Source organism: Melospiza melodia, chromosome 4, assembly GCF_035770615.1.
Source record: "Melospiza melodia melodia isolate bMelMel2 chromosome 4, bMelMel2.pri, whole genome shotgun sequence".
Classification (NCBI taxonomy): domain Eukaryota; kingdom Metazoa; phylum Chordata; class Aves; order Passeriformes; family Passerellidae; genus Melospiza; species Melospiza melodia.
Genome location: NC_086197.1, coordinates 649,555 through 668,369, shown reverse-complemented (window position 1 = coordinate 668,369; position 18,815 = coordinate 649,555). Strand labels below are relative to the sequence as shown.

The 18,815-nt window shown below is 63.0% G+C and overlaps 1 protein-coding gene across 3 annotated transcripts in view; it reads left to right on the top strand.

Annotated features, from left to right (window-relative positions):
• The window catches only part of SBF1 (SET binding factor 1), a 61,287-nt gene that overhangs the window by 28,564 nt on the left and 13,908 nt on the right, over nt 1–18,815 (top strand). For all 3 annotated transcript variants that reach the window (XM_063153589.1, XM_063153588.1, XM_063153587.1), the window contains exons 3-19: nt 2,809–2,946; nt 3,357–3,491; nt 4,990–5,100; nt 7,694–7,799; nt 8,416–8,548; nt 9,972–10,080; nt 10,496–10,609; nt 11,616–11,693; nt 12,286–12,399; nt 13,160–13,288; nt 14,421–14,519; nt 15,163–15,367; nt 15,923–16,035; nt 16,777–16,926; nt 17,018–17,086; nt 17,500–17,658; nt 18,004–18,263. In XM_063153589.1, coding sequence (XP_063009659.1) covers nt 2,809–2,946; nt 3,357–3,491; nt 4,990–5,100; nt 7,694–7,799; nt 8,416–8,548; nt 9,972–10,080; nt 10,496–10,609; nt 11,616–11,693; nt 12,286–12,399; nt 13,160–13,288; nt 14,421–14,519; nt 15,163–15,367; nt 15,923–16,035; nt 16,777–16,926; nt 17,018–17,086; nt 17,500–17,658; nt 18,004–18,263 — 2,222 coding nt within the window. The remainder of the gene's footprint in view (nt 1–2,808; nt 2,947–3,356; nt 3,492–4,989; nt 5,101–7,693; nt 7,800–8,415; nt 8,549–9,971; nt 10,081–10,495; nt 10,610–11,615; nt 11,694–12,285; nt 12,400–13,159; nt 13,289–14,420; nt 14,520–15,162; nt 15,368–15,922; nt 16,036–16,776; nt 16,927–17,017; nt 17,087–17,499; nt 17,659–18,003; nt 18,264–18,815) is intronic.

Sequence of the window (18,815 nt, the reverse complement as noted above, 5' to 3'; positions counted from 1 at the left end):
TTTATATTTATTTTTATTTTTCTGCTCCGAGTTTCCTGGTGTCTGCAGGGACTTGGGAACTGTCCCAAGCAGGAGCAAAGCTGCTTTTTTTCCCAAGGGTCAAACTGTCCAGCCAGAAAATCCTTGGAATTTAAACAATTGGAGCCCTGTGCTGTTGGGAGGCAGGGGTAGCTCTAGCTCCAGGGCTTCCCACAAACTCTCTGAGTGTCCAGGGGGAGCAGCACGTGGGGCTGCTCCGAAGGCAGCTCGGGAAACCCACGGGAGCCCGTCCTGGGGGTCGGTGGGACGCGTCCCTGCGGTCAGGGCTGATCTCCCTGACAGCTTTTTGGGGACAGAAACATTCCCAGGGTGTGCAGGGAGCTGGGGTTTGGAGCTCCTGGCTGTACGCAGTGTCCAGCAGCAATTCCCAGCAGAAATAACTCATTTTAATGGATTGAGTTCTCTGGGGACAGGCACAGGGTGTGGATAAACCACCCTGGGAGCCTCTCCCTGCCTGCCCAGAGCTGCTCCTGCAGAGCCCCAGGAGCTGCCTGGTGGGGGCATTCCATGGGCAGGGCATTCCCAGCGCAGCCCAGGGTCTCTGCTGGAGCAGGGGCATCCAGGTGGGAATGGAGACTGCTGTAAATCCAGGGGCTCCCTGTGCTCCAGTGGCTCTCGGGGCCATTCCCACTCTCCTTTTTGGATCCTTTCTTGGCACTGGGCTTTAGGACCTTCCATGCCATGATCCCACAGGTCTGCTGGACTTTGTGTGGGATTTTCCACGTCCTGAGGCAGCTCTGGGATGGTTTTGGCACCTGCTGGGTGTGTCCAGGCCTGCAGACCTGCTCCGCCTCTGCCAGCATTCCAGGGCATCCAGCAGCTTCCAGGAGAGCTGCAGGGGGACTGGGGACAAGGCCTGCAGGGACAGCACACAGGGAATGGCTCCCACTGCCAGAGGGCAGCCATGGATGGCATCTTGGCAATGAGGAATTCCTGCCTGGGCTGGCATTGCCAGAGCAGCTGGGGCTGCCCCTGCATCCCTGGCAGTGCCCAAGGCCAGGCTGGACACTGGGGCTGGAGCAGCCTGGCACAGTGGGAGGTGTCCCTGCCATGGCAGGGGTGGCACTGCAGGGGCTCTGAGGTCCCTTCCCACCCAGCCATGCCAGGATTCCCTGATTCCATCATCCTGATCCAGCAGCTCCGTGTGCTCTGGGCTCCTCATTCCCACAGTGCCAGGAGATCTCTGTGTGGGGCTGGGAGCAGGGAGGGGCAATTCCCACCTTGGGACAGTGACACCGGGACAGTGACACCGTGTGCTCATCCTGGTGTTCTGCTGGGCCAGGCCTTCCCCGTGCTCCCATGGGAGCTGGCAGGGGGCTCTCAGATGGAGAGACATCGGGATGGAGGAGCCCCACGATGGAGGGACTCTGTGATGGAGGAGCCCCGGGTGTTCCTTTCCAGGGACACAGGATGTGGGAAGCAGCTCCTGGGGTGCTTTCTCCTCCTGTCCCTCCTGCTGCCACCCCAGGGATCCGCACAAAGCCCAGCTCCTGTCCCGTGGGCTCTTGCCAGGGAGCACAGGAGGATCTGTGGGCACTGTGAGCACGGGGAGTGGTGAGCAGCTGGGAGACTCAGGTGGGATCCACCTTGGGCTCCTGAGGGAGCTGGGGCAGGACTCCTGAGCTCGCCAGGCCCTGGTGCCATGGTTCTCCTCCCAGGATTTGCAGAATTCCTGTGTCCTCAGTGTGCCTCCAGCCTTGGGAGGAGTCAGGCTGGAAGGAGCTGGGCTGTCCCGAACCCAGGGAATTTTCCATGGCTCCTCAGCAGCCAATTGCAGCCCTGAGGAAATCGAGAAAATCCCCTGAGGCTCGGGAAGTCGGGGGAGTCTGGAATTACCCCGGCCCTGGGAGGGGCTTTGGGAAGTGCCAGGGGCTGGTTGCAGTGAGATGGCACAGCCAGGCCCATGTGTGTGCCAGGGGAGTGGTGCCACCTCCTGGAGCCACTCCAGAGCCCGTGTCCCACGTGTCCCCTGTCCTTCTGGGCTCTGTGTGGTGCTGGCATGGGGTGTCTGGCCCACGGTGGGATGGGGGCAGTGCAGAGTTTGGGGTTTCTGTGCCATGGGGGCAGCGCAGAGTTTGGGGCCTGTCTGCCATGGGGGCAGTGCAGAGTTTGGGGTCTGTGTGCCGTGGAATGAGTGCAGAGTTTGGGGTTTCTGTGCCATGGGGGCAGTGCAGAGTTTGGGGTTTCTGTGCCATGGGGGCAGTGCAGAGTTTGGGGCCTGTCTGCCATGGGGGCAGCGCAGAGTTTGGGGCCTGTCTGCCATGGGGGCAGTGCAGAGTTTGGGGTCTGTGTGCCATGGGGGCAGTGCAGAGTTTGGGGTCTGTGTGCCGTGGAATGAGTGCAGAGTTTGGGGCCTGTCTGCCATGGGGGCAGTGCAGAGTTTGGGGTTTCTGTGCCATGGGGTCAGCACAGAATTTGGGGCCTGTCTGCCATGGGGGACCTTCCCCAGGAGCTGGGGGCTCCTGCCTGGCTGGGCTGTCCCATCACGACCCCTGCCAGTGTGGGTCTCTCCAGGCAGCTCCTGCTGTCCCTGCAGACAGGAGGGGATGTTGCTGGCCCTGCTTCCCTGCAAGGGGGGTTTGGGAATTCCAGGAGCCGCCCAGTTCCAGGAGGAGCCTGGGGGCTCTGCCTGGTGCTCTCCCGGCTCCTGGCCCGTGGAGCTGCCCTTCTCTGCAGGCTCCGTGGGCGATGTGGGCTGGGGCTCGGGGCTGGGATGCCACGACGGTGGTGAGGGTGGCAGCCCCTGAGCCCAGCCTGTCCCTGCCGCAGTTCTGCCAGCCCAGCGGGTGGCAGCTCTTCCCCGAGAGGAACCCCCCCACCTTCTTCGTGGCCGTGCTCACCGACATCAACTCGGAGCGGCACTACTGCGCCTGCTTCACCTTCTGGGAGGCCGTGGAGAGCCCGCAGGTACGGGGACACATGGGGACATGGGGACACGCACAGGGACACACACGGGGACGTGGGGGCAGGGGCTGGTGGCGCTGATGGGGAAGCACCTGTCAAGCACTGGCCAGGGATTCCTGCCCTCCCTGTGCCGCAGGAATCCATGGGTGGGTGGGAAGGGTGGCCAGCGATGCTGGTGGACAAGAACCCAGTTGCTTTTGGCTCTGGCTCTGGGGATTCCTGCCTTCCTTGTGCCAGAGGAATCCGTGGGTGGATGGATGGGAAAGGTGGCCAACAATGCTGGCAGAAAAGCACCCAGTTGCTTTTGGCTCTGGTCAGGGTTCCTGCCTTCCCTGTGCCACTGGAATGCAGGAGCCTGGGACAGGGAAGAGCATCCCTTAACCCCCAGCCCGGGCTGGTTTGTGTCTCCCCAGCCCCAGAGCCATGCCCGGAACGGTGAGGGCGAGGAGCAGGAGGAGGAGGCCTCAGCCCTGGTGCAGCCTGCCCAGCTGTTCGCTCCCAAGAGCCTGGTGCTGGTGTCGCGACTGGACCACGCCGAGGTGTTCCGGGTGAGTCGGGAGCAGGGCAGCTGTGCTGGGAAGGGCTTCCTGCCTGTGGGAGTGGGAACAGGCTGGCACAGCCCCTGGGAGCCTGGCTCCATCCTGCCTTGGCACCCCGGAGCTGTGGGGCTGCAGCTGCTGCCGCTGATTGCGGATGGCTGCGGGACACGGAGCAGCTGCCGGCCCCGCTCCTGGGAAGCCCTGAGGAACAGCCTGTTCCTGGGAGCACCGGCTGTGCCAGCTCTGCTGCCTCCAGAGGTGCTGCATTGTGTGCCTGGGGAGCCTTGGGAGGGCTGGGTACAGAGTGTATCCGTGGGGATGGGCTGGGAGTGACCAGCCTGGAGACAAGGATCCAGGGAGAGCTCAGAGCCCCTGCCGGGCCTGAAGGGGCTCCAGGGACTGGGGACAAGGGATGGAGGGACAGCACACAGGGAATGGCTCCCACTGCCAGAGGGCAGCCACGGGTGGCATCTTGGCAATGAGGAATTCCTGCCTGGGCTGGCATTGCCAGAGCAGCTGGGGCTGCCCCTGCATCCCTGGCAGTGCCCAAGGCCAGGCTGGGCACTGGAGCTGGAGCACCTGGGACAGTGGGAGGTGTCTCTGCCTTGTGTGGAGTGGGAATTCTCTGAAATGCAGGATCTGTTTTCCTAAGCCTGGGACAGCAGAGGGGGTCCTGCCAGGCACAAGCTGGGGCACCTCCAGACGACAGGGTCCCCTCACTTGTCCCCAAGGACAGAGATGTCCTGCCAGCTGCTCCCCTGGGACAGAAACAGTTCCCAGCTCCTCATTCCAGTGCCCAGGAATCTCAGCTTCATCTTCTCTCATTCCAGCAGGCAGAGGTTTATCCTGCTCTTCCCTCTTTATTCCATTGTGACAGAGTCTGCCTGGCCTTGCTCTCCAAAGTCCAGTATTTGTGTTTTCCCTTTTCCTCAGTGGTTGGAAACCAGCACCCTGAGGGTGCCTGGAGCACAAATTCCTCAAATCCCTCGTTCCCAGCTTGTTCTGGGGGCTGCCCTATGCTGGTGCCCCCAGAGCTGGGGCTGCTGTTGCTTCCCAGTTGGAATAGGGTGTTTTGGTGGGAAGGGACCCACAGTGACCACCTAGGGCTGACCAGAGCCCAGGTGTGCTGTCAAGGGCATTGCCCGAATTTTGGGCATCTCATCCAGCCCTCGCTGGGGAAGGATCCTCTGCCATGCCTTCCCTGGGGTTTGTGTGGGACTGGGGTACTGGAAGGCTGGGGCAGCCCAGCTGCCCTGGTCACCTCTCTGCTGGAGCTTTGGAAAGCCCCTTGGTGCTGCTCCCATGGAGCTCTGGCCTTGGGGACACATCTCCTGCTCTGGTGGGATGAGTGGAGGGATGGGGACGTTCTCCTGGCTGGAATATCCCATCCCTGTGGATGAGGAAGATGTGGAGCTGGCCTTGCCAGGGTGTGTTTGTGGCCAGGGACAAGCCCTGGGGTGTCCCCAGCTGCCTGCACTGCTCATCCCTGCTCTGCTCCCCTCTCCAGAACAGCCTGGGGCTGATCTACACCATCTACGTGGACGGGCTGAGCGTGTCCCTGGAGAACGTCATCGGGAACCTGCTGACCTGCACCATCCCCATCACGGGGGGAGCACAGGTGGGTCCCGGGCTCCTGCTGCCCTCCCTGTCCTCACTCTGTGCCCTCAGAGCCCAGCCCTGCTCCCCATGCCCGAGTGGGCCCCGTGGGCAGGGCCTGGCTCCGTGCCCTGCTGCCTTCCCGAGTGCTTCCGAGCACAAATCCCACTCAGATCCTCAATTAGCCAAGGAGCTCCTGCTGCAGCGTCTGTCCTGGCTGCTGCTGCCTGGGAGGGAGCACCAGGGCCTTGGCGTAGGTGCTGCTCAATCCATGCAAACATTCCCTGCTCCGTGGGCTCTCCTGGGGTCTGGCTCTGTGCTGAACCCTGCTCCAGAGCCAAGTGGTCACGGGCCATCTGTGAGAGCAGGGCTGGGACAGCTGTGGGGACATGGCCAGCAGGGCAGGAGCCTTGGCCAGGCTGGGACAGCACCGTGGGATGCTGGGACAGCGCTGCAGGGCACTGGGACAGCACTGTGGGACATTGAGACAGCACTGCAGGGCTTTGGGACAACAGCACAGGACACTGGGACAGCACCATGGGGCACTGGGACAGCAACACAGGCCCTGGTGCCTCCACAGGGTTGTCCTTCCTGCAGTGCCCTGACCCCGAGGGGGCTCTCCCTGATCCCAAATCACAGCAGGATTTGAGGCAGGTCCTGCTCTGGCACCCAGAGCCATGCAGGTCCTGGGAGAAGCCAGCAGTGCTGCTGGGATTTGTGGAGGGGTGTGGAGCCAGGCCTGTCCCAGTGCTGGGGCAGAGCGAGGTGCTGCCCGTGCCCGAGGTGCTGCCCGTGCCCCAGGTGCTGCCCATGCCCGAGGCGCTGCCCATGCCCCAGGTGCTGCCCATGCCCGGGCTGTGCCAGGGTCTGCAGTCCCTTCCCATGGGATCTGCCCGGATCCGGCTCCTCCCGGCGGGACCAGGAGCGGCTGCCACAGCAGGACGGCTTCTCCTGCCACCATGGCTCGCTGAGCTTGGCACAGATCCATGCCCCCAGCTGGGGCAGGATGGCTCTGTGCCCTGGGAATGGGGACTGTGTGACAGGGGGAACAGTTTGGTGGTGGCACTTCCCTTCCTGTGGTTTTCCTGCTCTCCTGCCGTGTCCAGTGCTCCTTCCCTGTGCCATAGGCATTGCTTTCACTCTGTGTCTGTGTATCTGGGCTCCTTTCCCTTCCCATTGTCCCTGCTGGTGTCCCTGTCCCTGTCTGTGGGCTCCTGTCCCGTTGTCCCTGCTGGTGTCCCTGTCCCTGTCTGTGGGCTCCTGTCCCCTTGTCCCTGCTGGTGTCCCTGTCCCTGACCATGAGCCTCTCTCCTGTCCCGTTGTCCCTGCTGGTGTCAGTGTCCCCACTGTGCCTGTCTGTGTGTCCTAACTGACTGTGCTCTCTGTCTGTCCCACCTCAGCCTGACGTGGAGGACGAAGCCGTGGTACGAACTCCTTTTCTTTCCCATCTTCTTTTCCCCACCTTTTCTCTCCCGGCTCTGGGTCTGTCCCCTCATTAGCAGCCTCTCTGTTAATTGCTGTGACCCAGCCCCAGGTCCCGGTGATACCCTCGGGTATGTGTCCCTGTGTGTCCCTGTGTGTCACAGCCAGGGTGTCCCTGGGCTCTGGGAAGGAGCTGAATTCCAGGCTCAGCTCTCTGGGTGCCCTGCTGGGGTGACAGCCCAGCTCAGGGCTCTGGCTCTGCTCAGCCCTGGATTTGGTGGCTGCAGAGGAAATGCTGCTCCTGCAGGAGTGTTTTCCCTGGAAAGGAGTGGAAAGAGGAGGAGAGGGGCCTGGAGACAGCCTGGGGATGTTTGAGTGTCCCTGTGTCCCTGGGAACGAGCTCGGGGCTGGGAGTATTCAGTGGCACCAGGGAAGAAGCACCAATCCTGTGCCCAGGATGTCCATCCCTTCCCCCAGGATATTCTCAGGATATTCCCAGGATATTCCTCAGGATATTCTCAGGATATTCCTTCCGCTGGAGAGGCTGTGGAGCTGGGGCTGCTCCTGGGCACAGCCAGGCTGGAACAGGGGAGCTGCTTCCTTGGCTCCAAGGGCCTGGGAGAGGCTTCAATTCCCCTTGAGTCCCGGGGAGTCTTTGAATCCTGGGGAGTCTTTGCATCCTGAGGGAGCCCTCTTATCCTAGAGAGCTTTTGAATCCTGGGGGGCCCTCTGATCCTGGAGAGCTTTTGAATCCTGGGGAGCCCTTGTGTCCTGGAGATCCCTCAGATCCCGGGGAGCCCTGGGGAGCCCTCGTGGCCTGGAGACTCCCTGAGTTCTGGAGAGCCCTCATGTCCTGGGGAGCCCTCGTGTCCTGGAGAGCCATTCTGTCCCACCTTGCAGGTGGATCTCAGGGCTGCTGGGACATTGTTGGCACTGCCTGGGGATGTTGCAGGAGGTGCCCTCCTTCCCAGCCCAGGGACCCAGTCAGGCACCCAGTGGGTGCTGTTGCAGCATCTTTTCTCTTTCCCTTTTCTTTTTCCTCTTTGCCTTTCTCTTTCCCTTTCCCTCTTCCCACAGCAGGTCGGGGTTGTGCTGGGACAGGGTGGCCCTGTGCCCGGGGGGTCTGGCTGCCCCTGCCCTGGCCCTGTCCCTCTCTGGGTGGCCCTAGTGACCAGGTGTGTGTTGCCTTGCAGAGGACGATCTCTCTGGGAGCAGGGGACAGGCAGGTGATCCAGACCCCCATCAATGACTCGCTGCCTGTCAGCAGCTGCAGCGTGGCCCTGCTCTTCCGCCAGCTCGGTGAGACGTGTCCCCACCCTGTCCCCGTGGCACCTGGGGTCCCTGCAGGTCACCTCCCTGTGGGTCACCTCCCTGCGGGTCACCTCCCATGGGTCACCTCCCATGGGTCACCTCCCTGTGGGTCACATCCCTGCGGGTCACATCCCGTGGGTCACATCCCATGGGTCACCTCCCTGTGGTCACATCCCTGTGGGTCACCTCCCTGCAGATCACATCCCTGCAGGTCACCTCCCTGCGGGTCACCTCCTGCGTGTGGCTCTGAGCTCTGTCCCAGCTGAGCCTCTTGGCCCTGCTGTGCCATCCCTTTTCCAGGAGGGTGGGACTGGGGCTGGGGTCTGGAGGAGCAGCCCAGGGCTGCCACTGGCCTTGTGTCCCCAAGGAAAGGCCATCCTGTGCCCCCAGGGAAGGCCACCAGCCCCCGGGAGGGAGCTGTCCAGGAAGGGGGAGCACACCTGGCAGTGACCAGAACCAGAAGGGGCTCTCTGGGGGATGCTGGGCTCCTCCCCTGGCAGGATGCAGGGATGGGGAGTGGGCTGCAGCCTGGGGGGATCAGGGGTCTCTGAGGGGTGTCAGAGGGACCCCCCCAGTTCCTGAGCCCCTGCTGTGCCCTGCCCAGGCATCACCAACGTGCTGTTCCTGTTCTGCGCGGCGCTGACCGAGCACAAGATCCTGTTCCTCTCCAGCAGCTACCAGAGGCTGACGGACGCCTGCCGGGCCCTCCTGGCTCTCATGTTCCCCCTCAAGTACAGGTGAGGGTCCCCGAGCCTCCAGCTGTGCCAGCTGTGCCCCTGTGCCACCCTTGGTGCATCCCAGGGTCTGGGGAATAACTGGGAATCTCCCAGCCCTGCTTCCCTCTTCTCCCAGGCAAAACGGGCTCTGGCACTGGAGGCAGTGCTGGGAAATGTTCTGGGCTTCCTGCTGAGCAGGGACAGGACCCAGGGAACAGCTGGAGCTGTGCCAGGGCAGGGATAGCATGGGCATCAGGACAGGCTCTATTCCAGAGGGTGCTGGGCACTGCCCAGGCTCCCCAGGGAACGGGCACAGCCCCAGAGCTCCAGGAGAGTTTGCACAGGAGCTGGATCTGTGATCCCTGTGGGCCCTTCCCACCCAGGAGATTCCATGGTTCCATGAGCAGGAGTGAGGTGTTCCCAGCAGTGGCTGTGCTGGTGGTGGCCAAGCCCCCGTGGTGACTCCTGTGGGATGGCTGGAACCCCGCTCACCCTGGGAGCTGGGAATGTCCCACAGGGAGTGGGAACACAGCCCTGGCAGCCCTGGGGCTCCTGGCAGCTCTGCCAGGGCTGGGCTGGGACAGAGGTTCCTGGCCAGCTCCTGTCTCCCCAGGCTGCAGAGAGGCTGTTGGTGTCCCAGAGGAACCTTATTTTTCACAGAATTATGGAATCCCTGAGCTTGGAAGAACCCTCCAGGGTTACTGAGTCCAAGATGTTCCAAATCCCCTCCTTGTCCCCAGCCCAGAGCCCTGAGTGCCACCTCCAGGAGTTCCTTGGACACCTCCAGGGATGGGCACTCCAAACCTCCCTGGGCAGCCCCTGCCAAGGCCTGACCACCCTTTCCATGGGGAATTTTTCCTGAAATTCTTCTTTTGGAGTTAGTGGCTCTGCTGGAAACCCTTTCCTTGGTCAGACTTTGATTACAACCCCAAGACCAGACAGGGGTCATATCATGGAATCATGAAATCCCAGGATAATTTGTATTGGAAGGGACCTCAGAGCCCCTGCAGTGCCACCCCTGCCATGGCAGGGACACCTCCACTGTCCCAGGCTGCTCCAGCCCCAGTGTCCAGCCTGGCCTTGGGCACTGCCAGGGATGCAGGGGCAGCCCCAGCTGCTCTGGCAATGCCAGCCCAGGCAGGAATTCCTCATTGCCAAGATGCCACCCATGGCTGCCCTCTGGCAGTGGGAGCCATTCCCTGTGTGCTGTCCCTGCAGGCCTTGTCCCCAGTCCCTCCCAGGGCATTCACAGGGATGGGGCAGCCACAGCCTTTGGGAGCCACGTGTGCCCGAGGGGCTGGGGGTGCCAGGGCACCCTGGACACGGCTCCAGAGCCAGGATGGTGTCTGGCTGTGCCAGGACAGGGCAGGGGTGTGGGGCAGGGCTGGCCTGGCTGCAGTGGGGCGGTGTTTGGGGCTGGTTTTGAGGCTGTTTCTGGTTGCAGTTTCACCTACGTGCCCATCCTGCCCGCCCAGCTCCTGGAGGTGCTGAGCACCCCCACCCCCTTCATCATCGGCGTCCACTCCATCTTCCAGTCGGAGACCCAGGAGCTGGTGAGAGGCCACGTTCCCTGCCCTGGTGCCAGGGGCTGGGGAGGGGCAGCGTGGGTGTCACAGCTCGGGTGACAGCTCCATCTGTCCTGAGCGTGCCCAGGGCCACGGGCTGTGTGTGCCCAGCCCAGGATGCATCCAGGTGTCCCACAGGAGCCGGGGGATGGCTGGGTCACATGGGAATGGCTGGGTCCCTCTCCTGCCAGGTGTCCCCCTGTCCCCCCAGTGAGGGATCCCAGTGTGTCCTTGGATCTGGGGACAGGATGGAACTGCTGAGTGCTCAGGGAAGGTGGGGAGGAGCTAGAGCCCATTCCCAGCCCTTTCCTGAGCCAGCTCACCTGGGTAGCTTCCCATCAGCTGTGGGATTGGGATGTGGGGTTGGGAGGTGGGGCTGTGTCCCACTGCTGTCCCCTCCCAGCTGGACGTGGTGATCGCGGACTTGGACGGCGGCACCGTGAACGTCCCGGAGTGCGTGCACATCTCGCTGCTGCCCGAGCCCCTGCTCCAGCAGACACGGGAAGCCCTGTCCATGGTGAGTGCCAGGGCATTCCTGAGGTGCCAGCACCATCCCCTGGCAGTGACACATGTGGCCAGAGAGGTGGGAATGGAGCTGAGGTTCCTCTGTGAACAGGATTCCTGCCTTGGGGTCCTCCCTGTGCCTTGGGGTCCTGTACATGCCTTAGAATCCTGCCCATGCCTTGGGGTTCTACCCATGCCTTTGGGGGTCCTACCCATGCCTTTGGGATCCTGCCCATGCCTTTGGGGGTCCTGCCCATGCCTTTGGGGGTCCTGCCCATGCCTTTGGGGTCCTGCCCATGCCTTTGGGGGTCCTGCCCATGCCTTTGGGGGTCCTGCCCATGCCTTTGGGGTCCTGCCCATGCCTTTGGGATCCTGTCCATACCTTTGGGATCCTGTACATGCCTTGGGATCCTGTCCATACCTTGGGGTCCTGTCCATACCTTGGGGTTCTGTCCATACCTTGGGGTCCTGTCACAGGGACCATTCCTCATCCAATGGCCTCTGGCCAGCGTCCTGGGAATGGCACACATTTGCATGGGAGCTGGGAGTGGAGCAGCAGGGGTTCCTTGCTCTGTGATTGCTGCCCTGGGGTGCTGCTGCCCCTGTCCCAGTGGCCATTCCCAGCCCAGTGCCCTCTGATGTCCTGCAGTGCTGGGGGGGTTCCTTTGGCAGAGGTTTCTGGGAATGTGGTGCTGGCTCCCAGCCCAGGGCAGGAAGCAGCTGTGGCCTGGCTGCTCCTGTGTTCCCAAGGCACTGCTGGAGCAGCTCCTGCTCTTCCTGGGGACACTGGGGGGTGAAGGTCTCCCTGGCAGAGCAGGAGGGGCTCCCCCTTCCCTGGGATCCCAGTGCCAGCCGTGCTTCCCAAGGCAGGGTCAGGCCCAGCAGAGCATTCCTGATCCCCTGTGCTTTGTCCCCAAGCCCCTCAGACCTTTTCCACAGGGGCTGTTGGGGTCTCTGGGGAAATGTCCTTGGCTTTTCCAGCCGGGATGGGGCCTGAGCTGAGTGTCCTCCCTGGGCAGGTCCTGGACCCGGAGCTGGAGGTGGCAGACCTCGCCTTCCCCCCTTCCACCATCTCCGCCTCTTCCCTCAAGATGCAGGTGAGTGGTGGGAGGGAGAGGGACTCAGGGTGAGGGGCTGTTCCCCAGGGACACCTCGGGGCAGGAGGAGAGGGACCCTCAGCAGGGGCTGTTCCCCTGGGTGAGGGGCTGTTCCTCAGGGACACCTTGGGGCAGGAGGAGAGGGACCCTCAGCAGGGGCTGTTCCCCTGGGTGAGGGGCTGTTCCTCAGGGACACCTTGGGGCAGGAGGAGAGGGACCCTCAGCAGGGGCTGTTCCCCTGGGCCATCCTGGCTCTCACACACCATTCCAGCCCCGTGTCCATCCGAGGCCGCTGCTCCAAGCCGTGGCTGGATCCTGCAGTGCCTTGTTCTCCAGATTCACAGCCAGGCTGGAGCAGACAGGGAATGTTTGGGCTTGCAGCATTCCCAGAGCTGGAGAGCTCCCTCTCCTCCCCGTGCAGCCCCAGGGGGGCCAGAGCAGTGAATCCCGTGCCGCTTTTCCCTGGAATCTCAGCTGCATTCCCTGCCCTCACCGCGGGGCTGATCCCATCCTGGGGGGAAATCCCTGCCCCTGGAGCTGCCCTGTCCACACCCTGAGCCCCCCCAGCCCGGGCTGTGCTTCCCTGTTGCAGGACAAGGAGATCCGGGCCGTGTTCCTGCGCCTGTTTGCTCAGCTGCTGCAGGGCTACCGCTGGTGCCTGCACATCATCCGCATCCACCCCGAGCCCGTCATCCGCTTCCACAAGGTGAGGGCCTCGCCCAGGCCGGGCTGGGACAGCCGAGTGCAGGAAACATCCTGCCTTTCCAGGCAGTGACCTCCCCAGCACCCCTGCCAGCCCACCTGCATCCCGTGTTTGTCCTGCAGCGCGCCGAGGTCTCCCGGGGCAGGAACGCTTCCCTCCCTGCCTGGGTGTTCCTGCAGAGCTCAGCCAGCAGGGAGGGAGCCAGGCCTGCAGCTGGGTGTTTGGGGAGCTCTTGGCACTGCTGAGGGACCACCTGCAGTCCTCTGGCCCTGAGTCCCTCTGGCCTTGAATCCCTCTGGCTTTGTGTTCCTGTGCTTCTCTGTCCCTGTGTCCCTCTGGCCCTATGTCCCTGAGTACCTCTGGCCTTGTACCCTTGTGTCCCTATGTCTCTGTGTCCCTGTATCCCTCTGTCCCTGTATTCCTGTGTCCCTGTGCCCCTATGTTCCAGAGTCCCTCTGGCTTCGTGTCCCTATGTCCCTGTGTCCCCATGGCCCTGTATCACTCTGTCCCTGTATTCCTGTGCCCCTGTGTCCCAGAGTCCCTCTGGCCCTGTGCCCCCGTGTCCCTGTGTCCTGCCTCTGCATGCCAGGGTGACACCAGAGCCCTTCCCTTGCCCCTTGTCCTGCTGCCATGGGCCAGAGGCTCAGGTTTCCATGCCAACCGTGTCCCTGAGGAAGGAGGTGGCACCGTCCCAGTGCCCCCCAGGTGCCCACCCACAGCTTGGTGTCACCACTGTGCTGATGGCACTGCCGTTCCCTTGCAGGCGGCGTTCCTGGGCCAGCGGGGGCTCACAGAGGACGATTTCCTCACCAAGGTGCTGGAGGGGATGGCCTTCGCTGGCTTTGTCACCGAGCGCGGGGCTCCCTACCGCCCCATCGACCTCTTCGACGAGGTGGGGCCTCAGGGCAGCTCCCCTTCCCACAGCCCGGGATCTGTGGGGCTGAGCGGGGTCTGTGGGGCTGAGCGGGGTCTGTAGGGTCTGAGTCTGATCCGCGGGATCTGAGCGGGATCTGTGGGGTCTGAGCAGCATCTGGGGGCTGAGCGGGATCTGTGGGACTGAGCGGGATCTGCCATGGCCTGAACAGGATCTGTGAGGCTGAGCGGGATCTGTGGGACTGAGCGGGATCTGCCATGGCCTGAGCGGGATCTGTGGGATCTGAACCTGATCCACAGGGTCTGAGCAGGATCTGCAGGGCCTGAGGGGGATCTGTGGGATCTGAGCGGGATCTGCCATGGCCTGAGCAGGATCTGCAGGGTCTGAACAGGATCTGTGGGTCTGAGAGGGATCTGCCATGGCTTGAGTAGGATCTGCTGGCCCTGAGCGAGATCTGCGGGGCCTGAGGGGGATCTGCTGGCCCTGAGCGAGATCTGCGGGGCCTGAGGGGGGATCTGCGGGGCCTGAGGGGGATCTGCTGGCCCCTGAGCGGGATCTGCTGGCCCTGAGCGGGATCTGCGGGGCCTGGGGGGGATCTGCGGGGCCTGAGGGGGATCTGCTGGCCCTGAGCGGGATCTGCTGGACCTGAGGGGGATCTGCGAGGCCTGAGGGGGATCTGCCATGGCCTGAGGGGGATCTGCCATGGCCTGAGGGGGATCTGCGGGGCCTGAGGGGGATCTGCTGGCCCTGAGGGGGATCTGCGGGGCCTGAGGGGGATCTGCCATGGCCTGAGCGGGATCTGCTGGCCCTGAGCGGGATCTGCGGGGCCTGAGGGGGGATCTGCTGGCCCTGAGCGGGATCTGCTGGCCCTGAGGGGGATCTGCGAGGCCTGAGGGGGATCTGCGAGGCCTGAGGGGGATCTGCCATGGCCTGAGGGGGATCTGCGGGGCCTGAGGGGGATCTGCTGGCCCTGAGGGGGATCTGCTGGCCCTGAGCGGGATCTGTGGGGCCTGAGGGGAATGTGCGGGGCCTGAGGGGGATCTGCCATGGCCTGAGCGGGATCTGCCATGGCCTGAGCAGGATCTGCGTGGCCCCAGGTTTGGGAGAGGCCCTGGAGCTGCCCCTGTTACCCCTGTCCTGTCCTCCCCAGCTCGTGGCCAACGAGGTGAAGCGCATGAAGGCAGAGGAGGGGAACAAACAGAAAATCCTGAGGCACATCAAGGAGCTGGCAGAGAAACTCTACAAAAATGTGAGTCCTGGAGCCCCCGGGCAGGAGTGGGGATTTGCTGGGGGATACGGGGCAGGGAGAGCCTGGATGCAGTCCTGGTCACTCTGTCCTCCCTCCATAAGCTCCTGGTGGTAGTTCCTGTCCGTCCTTGTGCTGTCATGGGTGGTCAGGCACATCCTCATGTGCCAGAAGTCCTGATTTTATAGGATCACAGAATCCCAGAATCACAGAGGTTGGAAAAGACTCCCAGGGCTATGCAGTCCAAGCTGTGCCCAGTGGCCACCTTGTCCCCAGCCCACAACCCTGAGTGCCACCTCTGGGAATTCCTTTGACACCTCCAGGGATGGGGACTGGGCAGCCCCTTCCAAGGCCTGACCCCCCTTTCCAGGAGGAAATTCCTGCTGATGTCCAACCCGAGCCTCCCCAGTGCAGCTGGAGGTTTCCAGCAGCACCTGAAGGCAGGAGCCTCGCCTGGCTGGGCTGGAGCTCCTGCTGGCACTTGGCTCATGGCTGTGCCACAGCTGTGCATCCCTGGGGGCTGGGGGAGCAGATCCTGGGTCCTGCAGATTCCAGCTGGGAGCAGAGCAGGGGGCTGGGGGCTCCTGTCCAGGAGGGGACATGCTGTGGGTGACCTCAGGGCTGAGCAGGAGCTGTCCCCACGCAGGAGAACCCGTACCCTGCGGTGACCATGCACAAGGTGCAGAAGCCCACCGAGGGCTGCCACCTGCGCCTGCACCAGAAGCCCTTCCCGCACCTGGACGAGGGCACCGTGCAGTGGATCATCGACCAGGCCACGGCCAAGCTGCAGACAGCCCCACCTGCTGTCAAGGCTGAGAAGAAGTGCATGGTGCCCTCGGGACCCCCCATCAGTACGTGGGGCACAGGGGGGACCCTGCTTTGGGGGGCTGTGGGAGGCCATGGTGCCCTCGGGGCCCCCCATCGATATGTGAGGCACAGGGGACCCTGCTTTGGGGGGCTGTGGGAGGCCATGGTGCCCTTAGGAGCCTCAGTGGTTTGTAGGGCACAGGGGAACCCTGTTCTGGGAGCTGCCAGAGGCCATGGTGCCCTTGGGACCCCCCATTGGTATGTGGAGCATGGGGAGACCCTGCTTTGGAGGGCTGCTGGAGGCCATGGTGCCCTCAGGACCCCCATTGGTGTGTGGGGGACTGGGAGACCCTGCTCTGGGGGGCTGTTGGTGCCCTTGGAACACCCCATGGGTATGTGGGGCACAGTGGACCCTGTTCTGGGTTACGGCACAGGAGTAAAACATGGAGAAACAGCAGCTCCAACTCCTTTGGGTCCTCAGCTCCCCAGGGGCTCCCAAGGCCCGTGGAGGCCCCGTGGTCTCTCAGAGCAGGGGGACACAGTGTCCCCCCGGGTGCCAGCCCCACCCCACCCAGACTGAGGGCATCTGTTCCATCCAGCTGCCATCCTGGAGCGCAACGGGAACGCCCTGGCCAACAGCGCCCGGCGCCTGGAGGTGGTCAGGAACTGCATCTCCTACGTCTTCGAGAACAAGATGCTGGAGGCCAAAAAGGTGAGGGGGGCTGGGGATAGGGGTCGGTGTCCTCTGTGGATGGAGAGGACATTCCTGTCCTGTGCCCACATCCTGCTGGTTGGCTTAGAGTCAAAAAGTTGTGGAATCACAGAGTTACTGAGGTTGGAAAATTCCTCTGAGCCCATTGGGTCCAACCATCCCCAGCACTGCCAAGGCCACCACTGACCATGTCCCCAAGTGCCATATCCACACATCCTTGAAATCCCTCCAGGGATGGGGACTCCAAACCTCCCCAGGCAGCTGTGTTAGTGCCTGACCACCCATTCCATAGGGAAATTCCCATTGATGTCCATCCTGAGCCTTCCCTGGCCCAGCTTGAATCTGTTCCATCTCCTCCTGTCCCTGTTCCCAGGGATCACAGCCCCACTCCCACCTCAGTAACAGGCCACGGAGCCATTTGGATTGGTAGTCCCTCTGGGACCATCAAGTCCCACCATTCCCCAGCACTGCCGTGGCCACCACTGACCCGTGACTTGTCCCCTCCTGGTGTTCCTGGGATTTTGGCTGGTGGCTCCACACCAGCCCAGCTCCATTGCTCCATGTCCCCCTGCCCCTGGTCTCCTCCCCCTCCTCCATGGCCGTGTCCTGCCAGCCACACCTGGAATTCTGCCCTGCTTTGTCTCCATGTCCGAGTACATGCTCTGACACTGGTGTGGGCCCGCTCTGTGTGGGAGCAGGGCTCTCCAGGCCCATCCCAGCCCACAAACCCCGTTCCCACAGCTGTTCCCAGCTGTGCTCCGTGCCATGAAGGGCCGGGCTGCCCGGCACTGCCTGACCCAGGAGCTGCACCTGCACGTGCAGCAGAACCGCGCCGTGCTGGACCACCAGCAGTTCGACTTCGTCATCCGCATGATGAACTGCTGCCTCCAGGTAGGGCAGGGCTGGGGGGCTCCTTCTTCCCGTGGGGCACGGCAGGGGTCAGCCTTGGAGTGTCCCCTGGTCACCCCTGCTCCTTCCCCAGGACTGCACGGCCATGGATGAACACGGCATCGCTGCGGCCCTGCTGCCGCTGGTCACCGCCTTCTGCAGGGTGAGTGACCGCAGGGTCCCCGCCCCAGAGCCCTCAGGATCCCCCCAGGGGGCAGAGGCTGCAGGGGGGTGTCTCCTCAGAGCTTGTCAGCCTGTAGCTCCTGCCCAGAATGTTCCACCCAGCCCAGACTGGCCCGAGGCTCCCAGGGAGGCTGGAAGGGGAACCTGTGGGAAGGGGCTGCTCTGGAGTGCCAGCTAAATCCCATGGTCAGGCTGGGCTGGGCTGAGCCTCTGGGCTCTGGATGGGCTCTGAGCAAGAGAATTTTCAGGGAATGCTGGAGGAGCTCTGGTGCAGACATCCCTCCTGCCTGCCCAGGGCTTTCCCAGTGGCCGACTTGAGGAGCAGGGACACCTGAGTGGAGAGCTCAGCACCAAGGCTGTGTGCAGATGGATCTTTTCCACCTCCTTCCACAGAAACTGAGCCCTGGCATCACCCAGTTTGCCTACAGCTGTGTGCAGGAGCACGTGGTGTGGACCAACATCCAGTTCTGGGAGGCCATGTTCTACTGTGACGTCCAGAACCACATCCGGGCCCTCTACCTGGACAGTGCTGAGGAGAACCACACGGAGCAGGTGGGAGCATGGCCCAGGAGAGCTCTTCCCAAAGGGCAGGGGCTCATCATGGAGTTACAGAATCATGGAATGGGTTGGGTGGGAAGGGACCTCAAAACTCCTCCAGTGCCACCCCAGCCATGGCAGGGACACCTCCCACTGTCCCAGGCTGCTCCAGCCCCAGTGTCCAGCCTGGCCTTGGGCACTGCCAGGGATGCAGGGGCAGCCCCAGCTGCTCTGGCAATCCCAGCCCAGCTGCCTGTTCTGGGCAGGCTGCTCAGCTGAGAACGAGGGGCTGCACCTCAGTTCTGGGAGATCCCTGTGGGTCTGTCCATGCAGACAGCCCCATCCCTTCCCCTGCCCCAGGAGAGCGCGGAGGAGCCGCAGGAGGCCAAGTCTGCGCTGGAGATCGCGTCGGAGCAGCTGCGGCTGTGGCCCACCATGAGCCGGGAGAAGCAGCAGGAGCTGATCCAGAAGGAGGAGAGCACGGTGTTCAGCCAGGCCATCCACTACGCCAACAGGATGAGCTACCTGCTGCTGCCCCTGGACACCAGCAAGAACCGCCTGCTGCGCAGCTCCGGCCTGGGCGACGTGGAGAGCGTCAGCAACAGCTTCGTCACCAACAGGTGTGGGGACGCCGGCATGACCCGAGCTGGGGACAGGCTGCTGTCAGGGAAAGATGGCCCTGCTGCCTGTGGGGGTTGGACCCCTGTGAGGGTTCTTTCCAGTCCCAGCCATGCTGGGATTCCAGGGTTATGTCAGGATAGAGGCAGACTGTGGTGTCCCGGGGGGTTTCTAGGAGTGGGAGCTCTGCTGGGTCCCTGCTGGGAATGGGAACAGTGTTGGACTCTTGGCAGGAATGGGAGGGAGCTTTCCAGGGCCTCTGTCAGGAGTGGGAGTTCTCCTGCTATCGTGTCAGTAGTAGGAACTCTCCTGCATCCCTATGAGGAGTGGGAGCTCTCTTGGGTCTGTATCAGTACTGGGAGCTCTCCTGGGTCTGTGTCAGCGCTGGGAGCTCTCCTGGGATCGTATCAGGAGTAGGAACTTCTGTGTTCCTATAAGGAGTGGGAGCTCTCCTGGTTTTTTCCAGGAGTAAGAGCTTTCCTGCGTTTCTGTCACAAGTGGGAGCCGCTCCTGGGTCTGTGTCAGCACTGGGAGCTCTCCTGGGTTTTTACTAG